Here is a 23,411-nt window from a genome sequence, read left to right on the forward strand (position 1 = left end):
TGACCAGCCCTGACAGAGTTTCCACACCAGGCCAAGGAGCCAACAGACTGGCTTTAGGAGTGAGTCTAGAAAAAGGTGAGGGAGGCAAGGAAGGAAGGAAGGAAGGAAGAGAGGAGGCAGAGAGGAGGGCAGGTCTATTACAATACTCACATCTACCTGACTGAGAATGATGTCGACTACGCTGCCGATCACCACCAGGGCATCGAAGACGTTCCAGGCGTCTCCAAAATACCCCTACAGGCCAGGGTACAGTGCGCACCACAGGGGGAGGTAGGGAGAGGGGTAGGATGGTCAGTGGAGGGTAAGAAGTAGAGAGGGAAAGGGTGAGCGGGGGGGGGGGTGTTAAGGTCAATACTACAGAGGGAAATGCTTGACAGAAGGACAGGGGGATGAGAGGAGTGAGAGGGGTGAATTAACTGGTCTATGATGCAAGCTGAGAGGCAGGCCTGACTCACCCTGGGTCTGAAGGCAATCAGTTTGAGGATCATCTCCACGGTGAAGACGCCAGTGAAGACCATGTTGAGGACGTCCATGGCGTAATTGAACTGGTGGGACTGGCCATAGTGCTGAGGAAATGGAGAGAGAGGGAGAGAGAGAGGGGGTCGGAGGAAGAGAGAGAAAGGGGCATTGGAGAACAGAAAGAAGGATGATGAGATGGGACTGAGGTACAGACATATATATATATATATATATATATATATATATATATATATGAGTTAACGAGTCTGACAAAATGTCACAGAACACAGAGATACACAGAAGGACATAGAGTGACAGAGAAATAGACCCAGACATAGAGAGAGGACAGAGAGAGGACTATAGAGGGCTATTTAGAGCTATAGAGGGCTATATAGGCATATAGAGGGCTATATAGGGCCATATGGGCATATAGAGGGCTATATAGGGCCATATGGGCATATAGAGGGCTATATAGGCATATAGAGGGATATATGGGGTTATTTAGAGCTATAGAGGGCTATATAGGCATATAGAGGGTTATATAGGCATATAGAGGGCTATATAGGCATATAGAGGGCTATTTAGAACTATAGAGGGCTATATAGGCATACAGAGGGCTATTTAGAACTATAGAGGGCTATACAGGCATATAGAGGGATATTTAGAGCTATAGAGGGCTATATAGGCATATAGAGGGCTATTTAGAGCTATAGAGGGCTATATAGGCATATAGAGGGCTATTTAGAACTATAGAGGGCTATATAGGCATATAGAGGGCTATTTAGAGCTATAGAGGGCTATATAGGCATATAGAGGGCTATTTAGAACTATAGAGGGCTATATAGGCATATAGAGGGTTATATAGGCATATAGAGGGTTATTTGGAGCTATAGAGGGTTATTTAGAGCTATAGAGGGCTATATAGGCATATAGAGGGCTATTTAGAGCTATAGAGGGCTATATAGGCATATAGAGGGCTATTTAGAGCTATATAGGCATATAGAGGGATACAGGGGACTACTTAGAGCTATAGAGGGCTATGTAGGCATATAGAGGGCTATTTAGAGCTATATAGGGCTATATAGGCATATAAAGGGCTATATAGGGCTATTTAGTGCTATTTAGCGCTATAGAGGGCTATATAGGCATATAGAGGGTTATATAGGGTCATTTAGAGCTATAGAGGGCTATATAGGCATATAGAGGACTATATAGGGATATTTAGAGCTATATAGGGCTATACAGGCATATAGAGGGCTATTTATATATATAAAGGGCTATATATGCATATAGAGGGCAATATAGGGCTATTTAGAGCTATAGAGGGCTATATAGGCATATAGAGGGATATAGAGGGCTATTTAGAGCTACAAAGGGCTATATAGGCATATACAGGGCTATAGAGGGCTATACAGTCATATACAGGTCTATATATGGCTATAGAGGCATATATAGGGCTATTGAGGGCTGGCAGTAGGGACTCACCTGGATCGCCAAACACAGTGTGTTGAGGATGATGAGAACGAACATGACGTACTCAAAGCCAGTGGAGTTAACCACATACCAGAACTTATACTGGTAGGGGTTCTTAGGGATGTACCTCCGCAGTGGACGAGCGACCAGAGCATACTCTACACACTGACGCTAGAGAGGGTAGAGAGAACACAGAGTTAATCAAACACACACACACACACACACACACACACACACACACACACACACACACACACACACACACACACACACACACACACACACACACACACACACACACACACACACACACACACACACACACACACACACGGCTCTTACCTGGTTTTTGTCCAGCTCACAGTTCTTGTACTCTTTCTCTCCCTGCTCCTGGAAGGTGACGATGACGAAACCGACAAAGATGTTCATCATGAAGAAGGCGATGATGATGATGTAGATGATGAAGAAGATGGAGATCTCCACGCGGTAGTTGTAGATGGGACCCATATTCTCTCTGTTGGAGTCGATGGCCTTGTACAGCAGACTGCGCCACAGAAACAAACGCGCACTAATCAGGGAGACGCTTCGTCAAAGTGAACGTCTGGATACGCATACGTAGGAGTGTGTATGTTCGCGTACGCTTTCGCTGCGCGTGTGTGTGTGCGCGTGCGTGTGTGTGTGCATCTGTGAGAGGCTCTTACGCAGGCCAGCCTTCAAACGTAGAGACGGTGAACAGAGCCATCATGGCCATGAGGACGTTGTCAAAGTTGAAGTCACTGTTGTACCAGATCCTCTCCCTGACCGCAGGCAACACTGTGTCGCCATCCTTATACAGGATGTATGTGCCTCTACACGAGGAGAGAAGAAGAAGTTACACTTTTACACACAGATTGACATATCTGTGTGACACATTAACATACAGACATATGCACACACACACACATAATGGTAAGCTTACAATTGTATCCGGCATAGTGCAGGGAGGGAAAAAATGGAGAGCAATCCAACTCACTTGCATTCCTCCGGGCTGGACTTGGCCTCGTCTGTGCAGCGATAGAACTTGCCCTGAGCGAGAGAACAGAAGATTAACAGCTGCTATTCTATCACACACTACCACACACATACAGTTGAAGTCGGAAGTTTACATACACTTAGGTTGGAGTCATTAAAACTTGTTTTTCAACCACTCCACAAATTTCTTGTTAACGAACTATAGTTTTGGCAAGTCGGGTAGGACATCTACTTTGTGCATGACAAGTAATTTTTCCAACAATTGTTTACAGACAGATTATTTAACTTATCATTCACTGTATCACAATTCCAGTGGGTCAGAAGTTTACATACACTCAGCCTTTAAACAGCTTGGAAAATTCCAGAAAATTATGTCATGGCTTTAGAAGCTTCTGATAGGCTAATTGACATCATTTGAGTCAATTGGAGATGTACCTGTGGATGTATTTCAAGGCCTACCTTCAAACTCAGTGCCTCTTTGCTTGACTACATGGGAAAATCAAAAGAAATCAGCCAAGATCTCAAAAAAAATTTGTAGACCTCCACAAGTCTGGTTCATCCTTGGGAGCAATTTCAAAACACCTGAAGGTACCACGTTCAGCTGTACAAACAATAATATTCAAGTATAAACACCATGGGACCACGCAGCCGTCACACCGCTCAGGAAGAAGACGCTTTCTGTCTCCTAGAGATGAACATACTTTGGTGCGAAAAGTGCAAATCAATCGCAGAACAACAGCAAAGGACCTTGTGAAGATGATGGAGGAAACAGGTACAAAAGTATCTATATCCACAGTAAAACAAGTCCTATATCAACATAACTTGAAAGGCCACTCAGCAAGGAAAAAGCCACTGCTCCAAAACCGCCATAAAAAAAGCCAGACTACAGTTTGCAACTGCACATGGTGACAAAGATCATACTTTTTGGAGAAATGTCCTCTGGTCTAATGAAACAAAAGTAGAACTATTTGGCCATAATGACCATCGTTATGTTTGGAGGAAAAAGGGGGATTCTTGCAAGCCGAAGAACACCATCCCAACCGTGAAGCACGGGGGTGGCAAAATCATGTTGTGGGGGGTGCTTTGCTGCAGGAGGGACTGGTGCACTACACAAAATAGATGGCATCATGAGGTAGGATAATTATGTGGATATATTGAAGCAACATCTTAAGTCATCAGTCAGGAAGTTAAAGCTTGGTCACAAATGGGTCTTCCAAATGGACAATGACCCCAAGCATACTTCCAAAGTTGTGGCACAATGGCTTAAGGACAACAAAGTCAAGGTATTGGAGTGGCCATCGCAAAGCCCTGACCTCAATCCTATAGAACATTTGTGGGCACCAGCTCTGTCAGGAGGAATGGGCCAAAATTCACCCAACTTATTGTGGGAAGCTTGTGGAAGGCTACCCAAACGTTTGACCCAAGTTAAACAATTTAAAAGCAATGCTACCAAATACTAATTGAGTGTATGTAAACTTCTGACCCACTGGGAATGTGATGAAATAAATAAAAACTGAAATAAATCCTTCTGTCTGACATTTCACATTCTTAAAATAAAGTGGTTATCCTAACTGACCAAATACAGGGAATTCTTACTGGGATTAAATGTCAGGAATTGTGAAAAACTGAGTTTAAATGTATTTGGCTAAGGTGTATGTAAACTTCTGACTTCAACTGTATAATGAATTGCACACACAACACTCATTCCGTCATACTACAATGGAGGTAGGTACCTTGAAGAGCTGCACTCCTATGCAGGCGAACATGAACTGTAGCAGCGTGGTGACGATCATGATATTACCAATGGTCCTGATGGCCACAAATACACACTGGACCACATGCTGCAGGGTCAGGGGTCAAAAACAGAGGAGACGAGAGAGAAAAGGTCAGGGACGAATCAACCTCATTGAACCCTCTACCCTTAGCATGATGATTTGCAGGGGATTTCAGCGGCCGGTTCCCTTGTGGAAGTGTGCTAGTTAGAACTGGTTTTCTCTGGGTGCGTTGTTAAACAGTTGTTCCACTGTGGCCCACTGGACCCCTGTCTCACCTTGAGGCCCTTGGCTCTGTTGATGGCCCTCAGGGGCCGCAGCACCCTCAGCACACGCAGGATCTTCACCACCGAGATGGCGGACGACCTGAACACCAAACAGAGACTGTTATGACCACATTGGTTGGTTGCTTGATTGGTGGATGGATGGATTGGTTACGTACTGAATGCCGAAGGACACCAGAGAGACTCCCACCACCAGTAGGTCCAGCAGGTTGAAGTAGTTCCTGCAGAAGGCTCCTTTATGGAGGAAAGCCCCAAACGCTGTCATCTGGAGAGCACAGAGATACCGGCGTCAGATATCCTGAACATATACACTGGGCTGTCCCTTACTAGACACAATAGCTTTAGCCATAACTGTCGGTGACATAGACGTGGGCAGGCAGACAAACACACACCGTCTTGTTTATCTAACCTTGTGGGGACAAACAATTGATTCCCATTAACCCTGAACCCAACCCTGACCATAACCCCAAAAATCTAACCCTAACCCTAAACCTACCCTTTAACCCCTAATCCTAACCCTAACCCTCACACTAATTTTAACCTTAACCCTAAATTGTGGGGACACTCTTGTGTTGACTTCTGGTCCACACAAGTATAGTGAAACACGTCCACCTACACACAGATCTAGTTCCACTCTTACTCAAACTCCTACGCATGCTTCTCAATGTGATAATCAATGCCAGAAAAATGGGTTTCTATAGAAACTCAGACACAACAAAGTACACATTTAATTGCATATCAGACAATCGCCATCACCTGCACATCTTCTCTCTCACACACACACACACACACACACACACACACACACCCACACACACACACACACACACACACACACACACACACACACACACACACACACACACACACACACACACACACACACACACACACACACACACACACACACACACACAATGACATTTAAAACATAGACAAATGAGAACTGTTCTGACGTTGGACACATCATTTCAGAGATATTCCTATTCATTTCCTATAGAGATTATAACAAAGTTCGCTCAAACTGCAAAGATCGCTCAAACTGGGGAGGGGTGGGGGGGGGTTAAGGTTGCATTCAAAAGAGTAGTCAAATTGCTTCAGAGTCATTCATGTGGGTCGTGGTTTCATGCACATTCTGTGGAAGTACTCGAGGGGGAAGAATGACAACATCATACCAATAGGATGCGGATGCCAGATCTATTTATGCTTTAGTTCAGGCCAAACTCAGAACTTGTTGGCTAAAGGAGAAACAGATCTGCCAACCGGGGTAGGAATCTCTATGGTGGAGATTCACAAAGAGGTGCCCTACCATGAGCCCTCATCTTTACAGGGTGCAGTTTAAACTGTACACAATAAGAATGCAGTGGATCATGCTACTCTCAAAAAATGTACACGGATACATATTGCCCCCTCTTTTGGCTCCAAATGAAAATAATAACAACTCATGGGATAACAACTGATGTTATCTATTGAGCTTCGGGTCCGTTTGTGATTAAAAGAGGTGCCGTGACGGTTGCTGACAGACAAATGGGGGAAAAACGTGTGCCATTTACAAACTGGCGACATACAGTAGACAGGGGAGTGCAGCAAGGCTATGGTTGTCATAGAAACCAGGTTACCTTCAACAGGATCTCAAAGGTAAACATACTAGTGAAGACATAATCTGCATAGCCTAGGATCTGGAAAGCAACGAGAAGGTTGGAGTGTTACCACACAAGCAGTAGAGCACAGCACACACACACAGAGGGGGGGGGAGCATTTACCTTCAACAGGATCTCAACAGTAAAGATTGCCGTGAAAGCATAGTCAAAATAACCAAGTATCTGCAAAAGGCAATGTGAAAGTTTAACAGGAGGTCAAGGCATCACCACATGACATGATATCAACAACTTCAGAATGCATCAATCGTCCTAAATTGATAGTATAGGTTTGAGTTTTTAGTTCAAATTTAGTTTTTAACATGGATATTCCATATCACTGTTAAACATGATCTTAATGTCATTACTGTAAAAGTACTGTAAAATTACTGTAAAATTACTTTCATGGAAGTAGACATCATCTTGATGCTATTAAAGGTGCAATATGCAGAATTGGCTCCGCCATTTCCTGGTTGGTTCTAATAGTTTGCCTAATTACTATCTAAACCGATGAGAAATATATTTTCAATAACCAAAAATATTGTTTTTTCAGCCGTTTGAAGCTGGTGCACAAAACCCGGAAGTAAACGATGCAAAAGCGTAACTTAAGAACGGGAAGCATAGAAATAGCGCACATAGAACAGATCTACCTCTTCTTAGGCTTTCTTTCAATGAGAATGACAGATCTATAACTCACATTTATATCTACATTTGGTCGGGTCGCCCAAAAAGTGACATATTGCAGCTTTAACGGTTATTTTGAATGTCAGAGAAAAGGCTGCTGCAGCATACATACGATGTTGCGTGCCGAGAAGTTGCGTATGGGGTCCTCAGCAGCCAGAGACACAGAGCTCAGCATGATGAAGACCAGGATGAGGTTGGTGAAGATGTGGTGGTTGGTCAGCTTGTGGCAGGCCACCCGGACCCTGAGAAAGAAAGCCATTTAATTACACATTATTTGTGAGTGTGTGTGTGTGTTTCAAGTTGTAATGTCACATGTACAAGCACAGTGAAATGCCTTTCTTGCAAACTCAAAACCCAACAATGCAATAATCAATAACAATGTAATACTAGAAAAAACAGATGAGAAATAAGAAGAAATATGAAGAACACAATAAGTACGTAACATACTATATACAGGGTCAGTTCAATAACATACTATATACAGGGTCAGTTCAATACCATACTATATACAGGGTCAGTTCAATACCATACTATATACAGGGTCAGTTCAATACCATACTATATACAGGGTCAGTTCAATACCATACTATATACAGGGTCAGTTCCAATACCATACTATATACAGGGTCAGTTCAATACCATACTATATACAGGGGCAGTTCAATACCATACTATATACAGGGTCAGTTCAATACCATACTATATACAGGGTCAGTTCCAATACCATACTATATACAGGGTCAGTTCAATACCACACTATATACAGGGTCAGTTCAATACCATACTATATACAGGGTCAGTTCAATACCATACTATATACAGGGTCAGTTCAATACCATACTATATACAGGGTCAGCTCAATAACATACTATATACAGGGTCAGTTCAATAACATACTATATACATGGTCAGTTCAATACCATACTATATACAGGGTCAGTTCAATACCATACTATATACAGGGTCAGTTCCAATACCATACTATATACAGGGTCAGTTCAATACCATACTATATACAGGGTCAGTTCAATACCATACTATATACAGGGTCAGTTCAATACCAGACTATATACAGGGTCAGTTCAATACCATACTATATACAGGGTCAGTTCAATACCATACTATATACAGGGTCAGTTCCAATACCATACTATATACAGAGTCAGTTCAATACCAGACTATATACAGGGTCAGTTCAATACCATACTATATACAGGGTCAGTTCAATAACATACTATATACAGGGTCAGTTCCAATACCATACTATATACAGGGTCAGTTCAATACCATACTATATACAGGGTCAGTTCAATACCATACTATATACAGGGTCAGTTCAATACCATACTATATACAGGGTCAGTTCAATACCATACTATATACAGGGTCAGTTCAATACCATACTATATACAGGGTCAGTTCCAATACCATACTATATACAGGGTCAGTTCAATACCATACTATATACAGGGTCAGTTCAATACCATACTATATACAGGGTCAGTTCCAATACCATACTATATACAGGGTCAGTTCAATACCATACTATATACAGGGTCAGTTCCAATACCATACTATATACAGGGTCAGTTCCAATACCATACTATATACAGGGTCAGTTCAATACCATACTATATACAGGGTCAGTTCAATACCAGACTATATACAGGGTCAGTTCAATACCATACTATATACAGGGTCAGTTCAATACCATACTATATACAGGGTCAGTTCAATACCATATCATATACAGGGTCAGTTCAATACCATACTATATACAGGGTCAGTTCAATACCATACTGTATACAGGGTCAGTTCAATACCATACTATATACAAGGTCAGTTCCATAACATACTATATACAGGGTCAGTTCAATACCATACTATATACAAGGTCAGTTCCAATACCATACTATATACAGGGTCAGTTCAATACCACACTATATACAGGGTCAGTTCAATACCATACTATATACAGGGTCAGTTCAATACCATACTATATACATGGTCAGTTCAATACCATACTATATACAGGGTCAGCTCAATACCATACTATATACAGGGTCAGTTCAATAACATACTATATACAGGGTCAGTTCAATAACATACTATATACAGGGTCAGTTCAATAACATACTATATACATGGTCAGTTCAATACCATACTATATACAGGGTCAGTTCAATACCATACTATATACAGGGTCAGTTCAATACCATACTATATACAGGGTCAGTTCAATAACATACTATATACAGGGTCAGTTCAATACCAGACTATTTACAGGGTCAGTTCCAATACCATACTATATACAGGGTCAGTTCAATACCATACTATATACAGGGTCAGTTCAATACCATACTATATACAGGGTCAGTTCAATACCATACTATATACAGGGTCGGTTCAATACCATACGATATACATGGTCAGTTCAATACCATACTATATACAGGGTCGGTTCAATACCATACTATATACAGGGTCAGTTCAATACCATACTATATACAGAGTCAGTTCCAATACTATATTTACAATGTGCAGGGATACTGGAGTGATGGAGGTAGATATGTATAGGGGTAAGCATACTAAATACAGAGTCAGCTCCAATACCATATTTACAATGTGCAGGGATACTGGAGTGATGGAGGTAGATATGTACAGGGGTAGGGGGACTAGGCAACAGGTTAGAAGATAAACAGAGTAGCAGCAGCTTGTATGTGAGTGGGTGTGTGGGTGTGTAGAGTATGCGTAAAGACAAAACTGGGTCAATAAATATACAAGGTATGAATATAAATGTATGTGCATATTATGTGTGATTGAGCAGATGGAGTGAGTGAGTGTGTGTGAGTGTGTAGGGCCCTGTGAGTCTGCGTAAAGACAAAACTAGGTCAACAAATATACAAGGTTAACTCAGATAGTCCGTGTAGCTATTTTGTCAGCTATTTATCAATCGTATTGATTGTGGATAGAAGCCGTTCAAGAGCGGTGCGGCTTGCCGTGCGGAAGCAGAGAGAACAGTCTATTGCTTGGGTGGTTGGAGTCTTTAAAGATTTTCCGGGCCTTTCTACCACACCGCCCGATATAAATGTCCTGGAAGGCAGGGAGCTCGGCCCAAATGATGCAATGGGCTTTCCACTCCACCCTCTGTAGACCTATGTGGTCGAGGGCAGTGCTATTGCCATACCAGGCAGTGATGCAGCCAGTCAGAATTCTCTCAATGGTACAGCTGTAGAACATTTTGACGATTTGAGGACCAATGCCAAACTTTTTCTAACCTCCTGAGGAAGAAGAGGCGTTGTTGCGCCTTCTTCACAACTGTGCACATGTGTTTGGACCATTTTAAGTCTTTATTGATTTGAACACAGAAGAACTTGAAGCTCTCGACCTGCTCTACCGCAGCCCTCTCGATGTGGATGGGGGCGTGCTCACGCCCCTGTTTCCTGTGGTCCACGAACAGCTCCTTGGTCTTACTGACACTGAGGGAGAGGTTGTTGCTCTGGCACCACACTGCCAGGTCACTGACCTCCTCCCTGTAGGCTGACTCATCGTTGACGGTCATCTGGCCTACCACCGTCGTGTCGTCAGCAAACTTGATGATTGTGTTGGAGTCATGCCTGGCCATGCAGTCGTGGGTGAACAAGGCGTACAGGAGAGGACTAAGCACACACCCTTGTGGGGCCCCTGTGTTGAAAGTCAGCGTGGAGGAGGTGATGTTGCCTATCCTCACCACCTGGGGTCGGCCCGTAAGGAAGTCCAGGATCCAGTTGCAGAGGGAGCTGTTCAGACCCACAGTACTAAGCTAGGTGATGCGCTTGGAGGGGACGAAGCGTGTTGAATGCTGAGCTGTAGTCAATGAACAGCATTCTCACATAGATATTCCTCTCATCTAGGTGGGTGAGGGCAGTGCGGAGAGCAATTGAGACTGCGTCATCTATGGATCTGTTGGGACGGTGTGCAAAAAAGTCAGTGTGCGTGTGTTTGCATAATATCCTATGTTTTGTACTGAGGCCTACTCACAGGTTAGTGTTGCTGAAGATGAAGAAAGCGCTGCCCTCAGGGATGGGCGGAGTCTTCTCCTTGACGCTGAGGTCCGACAGCCTCTGAGGGCGTGGCCCAATCGGAACCTCCGGGAGCTCATCATCGTCATCATCGTCGTCATCATCACCAACTGGGGAGACCCAGGATCGGAGACAAAGCAGTGTCAGGGCACGGAAGCTACAGCACCAAAGCTAGGCCAGAAGAGTTTACCTGGAGTATCTGGAGTGGGATACGGCTCCTTCTCCTCTTCCACTTCCTCCTCCAATGGAAGCTACACCCACACAGACACAAATGACATGTCAGCATTGTATCAGTACTGTTATGAATGCCACATGGTTTAACCTCACTGTACCATCCTGAGTTGCTAAAAATGTAGACGTGAATAAATACCCAGGGATTACCAGCACCATTTGTTACCTAATGGTGCCTCTGTGTGGTTATGGATTGCTCTCCTCTGACTTTCTAAACTCTGAAACTAAAAGTCAGTCTGTGATTACCTTGATCTCCCCATCCTGGCTTTCAGGTTTCAGATCCTCTGTCTTGTCTGTGTCACTTCTGGAGAAAATGACCCCAAACACAAGACAACCTCCATGTCAAATCAAATCAAATGTCAGGTACAGAGGAAAAACAAAACCACAACCCTATCTCCTATCAGTCAGACAGTATTGGCATTACCTGGAACTCTTCTTCCTCTCCTTCTCCTCCTCTTCCTCCTTCTGGGCTGTGTTCAGGCTCTCTGCGTCTGCCAGGTTGTCAACGGCGATGGCCAAGAAGACGTTCAACAGGATGTCTGATTACACACAGGACTTAAGGGCAACAGAGCTACAACGTTCACCTAACGTTTCAATGTAATGCACTGTTCTTCACTCCTGGTCCTGTGGGCCTGCAATGTGTGCAGGGTTTTGTTCCAGCTCAGGACTAGCGTAATTGATTCAACAAACCAAGTACTCATGAAGAGTAACTCACGACTAGCTGAGTCAGGTGAGTTAGTGCTGGGGCGAAACAAACGCCTGCACATATTGTGGCTCTCTAGAACCAGCGGATAACATTGTTCGAAACTCTAAACAGCTACAGGCAGTGGAATCCATGTGTTAGAAACAGGATACAGTTTCCGCAGACGAAGAGGATGATGAAGTAGATGCTGACGACCATGCCTGATGAGAAGGGTCCACCGTACGCCATGATGCCATCATACATCACAGCGTTCCAATCCTCGCCTGTCAGGATCTGAGTCACACAACACAGTAACACAACGTCATCACAACATTATTAATGTTATGATTACAAGTCATCACAATTTTATCACAACGTTATCGCAACGTCGTCACAACGTTGTTGCAACGTCCTCACAACAGAATCGCAACGTCATTTAAGACATCATCACAACGCCAATAGGTCAATAATCACTGTGAGAGAGGCGGGTAGAGGCGGCCTACCTGAAACACTGTGAGTAGCGCCTGGGGGAAGTTGTCGAAGGTGCTCCTCTTGGTTATCGTCTCGTCGAAGTTGAACTTGCCTCCGAAGAGCTGCATGCCCAACAGGGAGAAGATGATGATGAAGAGGAAGAGCAGGAGCAGGAGGGAGGCGATGGACTTCATGGAGTTGAGCAGCGACGCCACCAGGTTACTGAGAGATGCCCAGTGGCTAAAGGGCATAGAGAGAGAGAGTTAAGATGAATGCAAAACACACAAACACACACACACATGCACACACATACCTAGACACCGATATACATTCTTCCAACAGTATATGCCAAATCAAACCCGCGGGTAAAGAACACGATACGACGTGAAAGTATCACAGAGGCAAACATTTTGGCCAAAATACACCTCCACAACACCAATCTATGTCCAGCCTCTCCTGGCGTCTCCCAGTCTCACCGTGTGACCTTGAAGATGCGTAGCAGGCGGACACAACGGAACACAGAGATGCCCAGAGGAGACATGATGGCCAGCTCCACCAGGATGGTCTCCACGATGCCGCCGCACACCACGAAGCAGTCGAAGCGGTTGAACAGGGACACGAAGTAGGCCTGCAGGCCCAGACTGTACATTTTCACCAGCATCTCACACGTGAACAAAGCCAGCAGAACCTTGTTGGCCACATCTGGAAAGCAGAGGGCATCAGCATGTAGACATTGCAGTACAACACGTTCCAGTTACAAAGATCATTGCTATGAGGATCTGGTAGGAAGGGTTACAATATGCTGCAGACATAGAGTTTCTGGTTGTAAAAAACAAACATTTTATTGGCTATGTCACAGGTATCGTTGGATTATTAAGGACACTGTAGTACAATAACATTGCAGATTGTAAGATTCATACAGAGCGTAGGATGTATACTGGGTTCCTGCAAAGGACACTGTAAAGTGCATATTATGCTGAGGGTATGTAATTGGAAAATAGCAATTTGACCCTCTACCCACCCTGTACTTCAGTGAGCCAGTCAGGCTGGTTGTAGTGCTCTGACGAGATGGTGAGCGTGTTCAGAAACACCAGGATGATCACCAGCCAATAGAAAGACACCGACTTCACGGCAGCACGACACTTCCTGCGGCAGAACCGGTTCCAGTGACGCCATCGCCGACTGCAAGAGAGAGGAAATGATGTCACAGTCTGACTCGAACTAGGAAGTGGTGTTATGTACTGGTTGATCAACACAGGATTTCTTGCACAGGTTAATTGTGAACTGTAATGAAATCATGCTTATTAGACAGAAGATCTCAAATCTAAGTCACAGACTAAACAAAAGGCAGAGATATATTGATGATGATGATGAGAATGTGGTGATGATGAAGAGGACATGGGCAGGAGTGCCGTGACTGATCAGGAGGAACAGAGTGTGTGTGTGGGGGGAAAAAAACACAAGCACGTAACGATGAGTCTCCACAATGCCAGGACCATGCAAATAAAATTCATGACACATAGTACTGACAGAGAACTGACCTGTACTTTGACTTAGTCATTTTTTGACTGGGAAAATTAAGAATCATATTGTTAATATCCATTTGCATGAATGACGTATTACAGGAGCTTTTCAAGCTAATAGTCTATCCAGGTATAAAGGAATCTTGAACCTTGACAGACGGACAGACTCACCAGTGTGGTCCACAGCAGTTAGCCTTATCGTCCTCTCCATTGGGGTTGTCAGTGTTCACAGACTCTGTCTCGCTGGCAGGCACGCTTGCTGTGACATCACACAAACACAGGAAGTAAGGTGAGATCCAATCGAACGATGGCTCTGAGTTTCAGACCTGAAGAACCCTTATGGGTGAGTGTTTTCGGTTATATGGCTTAAATCGAGTAACCGTGTCATGATTTCATATCCTCGTGATTTAGTACGGGGCTCTTTGAGGACTATCATTGACAGTCAGGGCTGATTCAGACGCAGACAATGCAGCACCTGCACAGATCCTCCATGTTGTTTACTATGTGAACGGGATGACAATAGTGTGGTTTCTAAAGGGGCTCAAAGCGTTATACTAGTGGATCTGTGCAGATGCCGTACAAACCATATGCTCAAGTACAGGGTTCAAAAATACTCCACAACACATCGAAAGGAAAAATCCAAACCACAACGCACAGAAATGGAAGAAAACAATAATGACAATGAACGACTCGGAATTACCACACAATGGATGTTTACATTGCAATCTATCTCTGTTGACCGATTACACATATGCATACCCTTTCCATAGTCAACATATCAATATATTCTGCAGACAATACATACATTATTCCCCTTTGATCCATTTCTAGAGAATTCTAGGCTACAACATGCACATGACCTCTCGTAACCTCTAGAAGCCTAAAACCTGCTGGTTGTGTCTCATGTACTTCTGATGTTCAATCCACAAATCCACACACTCACTACTTTATCAATGAGAACAAGATCTAACGAAGAGGCTGACTGAGTGAAACGAAGCGTGAGTAAAGATGATTGAACGCAAGAAATGGAGGAGCATACATCAAGGCAGTAGCAAAGCACAAGCAAGAAAATGAGGGAGGGCAAAACACACACACACACACACATCACAATTTACCATGTGACTCTGTGGACTGGCTGAACCAGCCAAACTTCCCTCTCTTCTTCTCCATTAGCTCAGCCAGTGTCACCCCTTGGTCTTTAAAACACATGCAGTACATGCATTCAGACAGCAGAGGGAACAGCGAGTCACCAGGGAAGAAGAGGGAACAATAGACAATAGACATCCACCACAGAATATCAGCACATTTAAGAAGAGACTAGAGAAGCACCAAAGAAGACAGGAGAGATGAAAGAGAAGACGAGACAAGAACTAGAAGACAGGAAAGAAGAAGAATGAGTAATAAGCCATTGAAGAGTTAAAGTAAAAGAAGAGGAAGAAGGACATTGATTAGTATCGGCTGGGCAACGCAGTTTAACTCTACGCCGAACATGCCATGTATGCAGTACGGTAGCTAGACACCCAACATAGACAAGTGACATAGAGAGAGGTAACAGTCTAACAGAGTGATGGGGGTTGTTCCACACACTCAGGTCTCTTTTCCCAGACCTCACACCGACACCTCAACTGATTCTACAACTGAGTGATCTTTGCCAAGAAAACCCCATTCAGAAATCACAGACTAACATACCTTAGTATGTTAAACTAAAACTAAAGCATGTGCTACACTGCTACTGACCACGTATACATACACCCTCTGAAATGAAGTGTTCTAGCACGAACCTACAATCATTGAGGACAGCGTTTGTTTGGGTTACCCTGATCATGATTAGACACTGTGGTGTTATTTCCTGTTTTTTTTGTTTAGAATTGCCACCAGGTCAACTGATGTCCCACGCACACTCGATAAGAAACAGTGCATCATGTAGCGACCATGTACAGCCCAATAGTGAGAGAGTGAGTGTGCTGCTAATACAGTAGATGGCCAATGAGGCACTCAAACCTACTGGCATGCATTAGTCTAACTCTCTAGATCTCACAGGCTTTTGAATTGATCACAGATCAAACATATCTCCACCAGGCATTATAGCTAATGACAGATCAAACATATCTCTCTCTCTGAGCCTCAGCAGCATACTCACTGAATTAAATCAGCACTAAAGATGGACATCTGGGAATAGATGAGTCATGTATTGTGTGTGTGGGGGGGAACAGAACAATGACAAAAACAGAACAATGACAACATGTCTGACGTGCCTATTATGTCTGTTAATAATGGCCCTGGCCAGATGAGACTGATATCTCAATTAGAGCCCCTCTCTCTCTCTCTCTCGCTCAACATTGAAACACGCATGCGCGCACACACACACACACACTGTCTGTCCGTCTGTCTATCTGTAACAATATCTATGCCCAGTGAGTGTCTCATTCAAACCGAAAGTGTTGTGTTGTCTCCTCCCACCACGCATCATACTTACATAAAGAGGATTTGGATTACTCGCTCTTTCTTTCACAATAAAGTCATATCATCATCATTCCCACCGTTCACCACCCTGCACTGCACAGATTGAGCATACAGGCAGGGGCTGACAATAAGTGTGTGTCAGTGGAGGCTCCTCAGAGGAGGAAGGGGAGGACCATCCTCCTCAGTGAATTTCGTAAGAATTGAAAAACATTAAAAAAGTTATCCTTTTTAGATAAAACTATACTAAATATATTCACATCACCAAATATTTGATTCAAACACACTTTTTTTAAATGAAGGTCTACAGTAGCCTCAACAACACTCTGTAGGGTAGCACCATTGTGTAGCCGGAGGACAGCTAGCTTCCGTCCTCCTCTTGGTACATTGACTTCAATACAAAGCCTAGGAGGCTCTTGGTTCTCACCCCCTTCCACAGACTTCCACAAGAATTATGACAACTTCCGGAGGACGTGCTCCAACCTATCAGAGCTCTTGCAGCATGAACTGTTGTCCACCCAATCAAAGGATCAGAGAATTAATCTAGTACTGAAAGCATAAGCTACAGCTAGCTAGAACTGCAGTGCATAAAATGTGGTGAGTAGTTGACTCAAAGAGAGTCAATAGTTGAACAGTTTTGAACAAATTCATTTCTTCAAAAATTAAGAAGAAGCAAGAGAGCGAGAGAGATTGTAATTTCTTTTCACTTTCAGTTTCACTTAGCTAGCGAATGCACATAGCTAGTTTAGCCTACTCAAAACACCCGGTTCAAACAGAGGGATGCTATGTTAGCTAGCTGGCTATGACTATCCAACACTGGAACTCTTTCAAGTCAAGGTAAGCTTTTGGTTTTATTAATTTATTTCCACCATGGCCCGCCGGTGTAACCGCTTTCAGTACTTCGTGACTGAAAGTTACTGCATGATTGTAGGGCGTTTACTAACGCATTAGTTCTACTAGATATGTTGACAAGGATGCTACTTTAGATAATATGGCAACAACGATGTAGGCTGTGTGTAGCAGTTAGGATATGATTTGGCTTGGAAAGGTTTTGTCGCCTGGTCACATACTTCTGATGTGTTGTGCACTGAAGTCCACAAACGAAGGGAAAAGGTAAGTGAACTGTGTTTACGCATGATTCCGCCGACTCTGTTGAAAAACGTTTCTTAAACGGAAGCAAACGGAACGAAACGGGGAGAAACATACCTGAATTTGTCCAATAGAAACTCTTGTTTGCAACTGTTGGACGAATGATTACACCCTAGATCAGCTAGATGCAGGCAGGGGTGTGCAAGGCGGTACTGAATGTGTGCAGCTACGTTGTAAACTTTCCTTCATAGGCTAGGTTGTAACAACCTCGTGATGGGTATAGGGGAACATTTGAGCATCATGTAGTAGCCTAAACCTATCGATGTTACATTGAGCTGGGTGAATGGAATATGAACGACAGTCATCCAATATGCTGTAATAGAAATAAGGCCATACTCATGAAAAAAAAGAATCGTCCTCCCTCATCATAAATGGCACTGTCCGCCACTGGTGTGTGTGTGTGTGTGTGGGGGGGGGGGGGGGGGGGGGGGTTGGGGGGGGGGTGGCTGAAGCAGCAGACACAACATTCACATTCATAATTTTCTTAGGAACAGGTGGTAGAATCAACAGGGAACCAACATTCATTACGGCAAAGACTCAAAAACCTACAGGCTAACACAATAGTCTTAGGTGATAACCACAGGGACAAAAAATAAAAGCAAGAGCATGGAACAAGACCTCAGCAGCAGAATGACAATGCTGGACATGCATTCATTTTGCCGTATAGAAACACATTCCCACCATTTAAAGCTAAACTCTTCTCTTTCTAGGCTCCACCTTGAATAGGGAAGATTAGCACTGTTACCTGACTTTTATGTCAAAGGAAATCCAATTGTCAGAGCCATGTGGGTTTCAAAACTAGACCTTTGTCCCTGCCTCTGAACCACAGGTGCCCCTTACAGGGTAGAGGGGAAGAGGTGGGAATGTGATGTGAAGAGAGTGGCGAGGTAGGCGACTCACGATTGCGTTTGCCCCCCTCCTCGTCCTCCTCCTCATCATTCTCAGGGTCGATGTCCTCGGCCTGAGTGATCCAGTCCAGGTAGCCCTTCAGATCCTCCTCCAGCTGCTGCTTCTCTCTCAGCTTCTGGAAGTCTCCACGAGCCTTGGCCTTCTCTCTCTCCTTGGAGAACTCTCTGTGGACGGACACACACACACACACACACACACACTTATCAAATCAAAATTCAAATCAAATCAAATGTATTTATATAGCCCTTGTTACATCAGCTGATATCTCAAAGTGCTGTACAGAAAGCCAGCCTAAAACCCCAAACAGCAAGCAATGCAGGTGTAGAAGCACGATGGCTAGGAAAAACTCCCTTGAAAGGCCAAAACCTAGGAAGAAACCTAGAGAGGAACCAGGCTATGAGCGGTGGACAATCCTCTTCTGGCTGTGCCGGGTGGAGATTATAACAGAACATGGCCAAGATGTTCAAATGTTCATAAATGACCAGCATGGTCAAATTCTAATAATCACAGTAGTTGTCGAGGGTGCAACAGGTCAGCACCTCAGGAGTAAATGTCAGTTGGCTTTTCATAGCCGATCATTAAGAGTATCTCTACCACTCCTGCGGTCTCTAGAGAGTTGAAAACAGCAGGTCTGGGACAGGTAGCATGTCCGGTGAACAGGTCAGGGTTCCAGACACCTTTTAGACACATTTTCCCTCCGTGTGTGTGGGTGCGTACGTGCATGTGTTAGCAATGTTCAGATATCTTACCCGCTTAACACTCCCAGAACCAGGTTCAGAACAAAGAAGGAACCGAAGATGACCAGACTGACGAAGTAGACCCAGGGTAGCTCAGAACCCATGGCATCGTTCATCTGAAACAACAACATTGACCGTCACAGTTTAGAGGACAAACCATGAGTCCCTGTATATCAATGATCATTTAGCACCTAATAGAAGTACAGATCACAGGCCGCCATAAAAACTCACACCTATTATGTTTGTCGATGAAAACTATTCTACCAGTAACTACAGATTATCCCTGGCATCTCTCTTTGCAGTGACTCTCTCTCTGTAAGACTAGTGTGGGTGCAGGCTTTTGATGTAGCCAAAACAGTAACACAGCTGATTTCTTTTTTTTTTTCTTTTTTTTATCCCATTTTCTCCCCAACTTTCGTGGTATCCAATCGCTAGTAATTACTACCTTGTCTCATCGCTACAACTCCCGTACGGGCTCGGGAGAGACGAAGGTCGAAAGCCATGCGTCCTCCGAAGCACAACCCAACCAGCCGTACTGCTTCTTAACACAGCGCGCCTCCAACCCGGAAGCCAGCCGCACCAATGTGTCGGAGGAAACACCGTGTACCTGGCCCCCTTGGCTGGCGCGCACTGCGCCCGGCCCGCCACAGGAGTCGCTGGAGCGCGATGAGACAAGGATATCCCTACCGGCCAAACCCTCCCTACCCCGGACGACGCTATGCCAATTGTGCGTCGCCCCACGGACCTCCCGGTCGCGGCCGGCTGCGACAGAGCCTGGGCGCGAACCCAGAGACTCTGGTGGCGCAGTTAGCACTGCGATGCAGTGCCCTAGACCACTGCGCCACCCGGGAGGCCCACAGCTCATTTCTTGATGAACACTATACATCTAGTTGTGTTATTGTTATGGCTGGAGCAAAAGCCTGCACCCACACAGAAAAGATTGCCCACCAATTGCCATTGATCTCATTCTCCTTTCCATGTTTGGTGGCCATGTTTCCCCGGAAGGAAGAATACAAGTGTTCGTGGATGAATTTTGGAAGAATTGGTGGTGATGCGCACGGCAGTGTTGTGCTCGAGACCGCCTAAAGCGAGACCGATTCAAGACCAAGACCGGAGAAAATCGAGTCTGAGTCAAGACCAAGCCCGGTCGGGGGGCGAGATCGAGTCAAGACCGGGAGGGGGACAAGGGGTCCAAGACAGAGTCAAGACCGAAACCAGAATTATATGAGTCCAATTCAATACCATGATTGTAATTTTGTCAAAACACCGACCATAATAAGAGTTCAAAATGTCCAGTATTTCTGTGTTCTTATTTCAGAACATATCGATTCTTTAGGCATTCAGAACAGTGAAGAAATGCATGCTGGGGTAAAATAGAGCCACTCTACAAATGATTACTAACCCTAACACAGTGGGGAACAATCTACATCGTCAGTAAAGATTATAATATAATTATTATTATTTTCAATTATGTTTTGATTTAAAAGAGTTAACGCTGAAGATAAAAAAGATTCAATCAGAATTCTTCATTGCTGGTCTCCGGGGAGGTAAATCTAGCTAGCTTAGTCAGCCATTGGCTAGGCCATCAAACTGCTACAGACCTATATCTATCCTACCCTGCCTTTCTAAGGTCTTTGAAAGCCAAGTTAACAAACTGATCACCGACCATTTCGAATCCCACCGTACCTTCTCCGCTATGCAATCTGGTTTCGCAGCTGGTCATGGGTGCACCTCAGCCACGCTCAAGGTCCTAAACGATATCATAACCGCCATCGATAAGAGACAATACTGTGCAGCTGTATTCATCAACCTGGCCAAGACTTTCGACTCTGTCAATCACCACATTCTTATCGGCAGACTCAACAGCCAAGGTTTCTCAAATGACTGTCTCGTCTGGTTCACCAACTACTTCTCAGACAGAGTTCAGTCTGTAAAATCGGAGGGCCTGTTGTCCGGACCTCTGGCTGTCTCTATGGGGGTGCCACAGGGTTCAATTCTCGGGCCGACTCACTTCTCTGTATACATCAATGATGTCGCTCTTGTTGCTGGTGATTCTCTGATCCACCTCTACGCAGACAACACCATTCTGTATACTTCTGGCCCTTCTTTGGACACTGTGTTAACTAACCTCTAGACGAGCTTCAGTGCCATACAACTCTCCTTCCGTGGCCTCCAACTGCTCTTAAATGCAAGTAAAACTAAATGCATGCTCTTCAACCGATCGCTGCCCACACCTGCCCGCCCCTCCAGCATCACTACTCTGGACGGTTCTGACTTAGAATATGTGGACAACTACAAATACCTAGGTGTCTGGTTAGCCTGTAAACTCTCCTTCCAGACTCACATTAAGCATTTCCAATCCAAAATTAAATCCAGAATCTGCTTCCTATTTCGCAACAAAGAATCCTTCACTCATGCTGCCAAACATACCCTTGTAAAACTGACTATCCTACCGATCCTTGACTTCGGCGATGTCATTTACAAAATAGCCTCCAACACTCTACTCAGCAAATGGGATGCAGTCTATCACAATGCCATCCGTTTTGTCACCAAAGCCCCATATACTACCCACCACTGCGACCTCTATGCTCTCGTTGGCTGGCCCTCGCTTCATATTCGTCGACAAACCCACTGGCTCCAGGTCATCTATAAGTCTTTGCTAGATAAAGCCCCGACTTATCTCAGCTCACTGGTCACCATAGCAGCACCCACCTGTAGCATGCGCTCCAGCAGGTATATTTCACTGGTCACCCCCAAAGCCAATTCATCCTTCGGCCACCTTTCCTTCCAGTTCTCTGCTGCCAATGACTGGAACGAAGTGCAAAAATCACTAAAGCTGGAGACTCATATCTCCCTCACTAGCTTTAAGTACCAGCTGTCAGAGCAGCTTACAGATCACTGCGCCTGTACATAGCCCATCTGTAAATAGCCCATCCAACTACCTCATCCTCATACTGTTACTTATTTTATTTATTTTGCTCATTTGCACCTCAGTATCTCTACTTGCACACTCATCTTCTGCACATCTTTAATTGCTATATTGTAATTATTTCGCCTATTTATTGCCTTACCTCCCTTATCCTACCTCATATGCACACACTGTATATGTCAGGTTTTGGCCAGGACTGTTCAGGTTTTGGTCACTAGATGTCCCCATTGCACCTTTTTTGTACCTTTTGTTTTTCCTTGCTCTAATTATTGTTTGCACCTGTGTGTTGTTCCCTTGTTAGTATTTAAATCCTGTGTGTTCCTCAGTTCCTTGCTCAGTGTTTGTATGTTAGCACCCAGCCCCAGCCCAAGCCTTGTTCTGAACATATGATTCTCTTATTGGATTTTCCAGAGGTTCTCTGGTTTAGTTCTTGTGTATTTTTGAGTAGTCTTTTGAGGTTTGTTTTTCCCTGCTGTTTTTAGCACTTTTGTAAGGGCTGTCTCTCTCCTCATCCTCGGACGAGGAGAGGAGAGAAGGATCATCAGACCAAAATGCAGCATTCGGGAAATAAGCCATCTTTTATTATTAACGACGGCAACACGAAACAAAACACTTTCAAATTTACAAAACAAGAAAACGACGTTGACGAAACCTGAACATAAACTTACATAACTAAACGTAAACTCACGGACAGGAAACAGACGACATCAAAATAAACGAACAGCCAAACAGTCCCGTATGGTACATACATTCGACGACACAGGAGACAATCACCCACAAACAAACAGTGAGAACACCCTACCTAAATATGACTCTTAATTAGAGGAGAACGCAAAACACCTGCCTCTAATTAAGAGCCATACCAGGCAACCAAAACCAACATAGAAACAGATAACATAGACTGCCCACCCAAAACACATGCCCTGACCTAAACACATA

General features: G+C 44.3%; 1 protein-coding gene across 9 annotated transcripts in view; it reads right to left on the minus strand.

Moving 5' to 3' along the window:
- Positions 1-23,411, minus strand: part of LOC129830323 (voltage-dependent L-type calcium channel subunit alpha-1D-like) — a 91,517-nt gene that overhangs the window by 21,774 nt on the left and 46,332 nt on the right. For 2 of the 9 annotated variants that reach the window (XM_055892816.1, XM_055892813.1), the window contains exons 8-30: positions 19,556-19,659; positions 18,798-18,970; positions 15,404-15,484; positions 14,460-14,547; positions 13,787-13,947; positions 13,242-13,467; positions 12,798-13,005; positions 12,468-12,588; positions 12,037-12,151; positions 11,859-11,916; positions 11,572-11,632; positions 11,341-11,491; positions 7,433-7,562; positions 6,619-6,678; positions 5,158-5,264; positions 4,994-5,081; positions 4,677-4,784; positions 2,945-2,997; positions 2,634-2,780; positions 2,275-2,476; positions 1,945-2,103; positions 456-566; positions 151-234 (exon numbers count right to left, since the gene is read on the minus strand). In XM_055892816.1, the coding sequence (XP_055748791.1) occupies positions 151-234; positions 456-566; positions 1,945-2,103; positions 2,275-2,476; positions 2,634-2,780; positions 2,945-2,997; positions 4,677-4,784; positions 4,994-5,081; positions 5,158-5,264; positions 6,619-6,678; positions 7,433-7,562; positions 11,341-11,491; positions 11,572-11,632; positions 11,859-11,916; positions 12,037-12,151; positions 12,468-12,588; positions 12,798-13,005; positions 13,242-13,467; positions 13,787-13,947; positions 14,460-14,547; positions 15,404-15,484; positions 18,798-18,970; positions 19,556-19,659 (2,796 nt within the window). Of the gene's footprint in view, positions 1-150; positions 235-455; positions 567-1,944; positions 2,104-2,274; positions 2,477-2,633; positions 2,781-2,944; positions 2,998-4,676; positions 4,785-4,993; positions 5,082-5,157; positions 5,265-6,618; positions 6,679-6,762; positions 6,823-7,432; positions 7,563-11,340; positions 11,492-11,571; positions 11,633-11,858; positions 11,917-12,036; positions 12,152-12,467; positions 12,589-12,797; positions 13,006-13,241; positions 13,468-13,786; positions 13,948-14,459; positions 14,548-15,403; positions 15,485-18,797; positions 18,971-19,555; positions 19,660-23,411 lie in introns of all 9 variants that reach the window. The other 7 variants (XM_055892812.1, XM_055892814.1, XM_055892811.1 and 4 more) reach the window with 6 other exon arrangements.

This window comes from Salvelinus fontinalis, chromosome 31, assembly GCF_029448725.1.
Source record: "Salvelinus fontinalis isolate EN_2023a chromosome 31, ASM2944872v1, whole genome shotgun sequence".
Lineage (NCBI taxonomy): Eukaryota > Metazoa > Chordata > Actinopteri > Salmoniformes > Salmonidae > Salvelinus > Salvelinus fontinalis.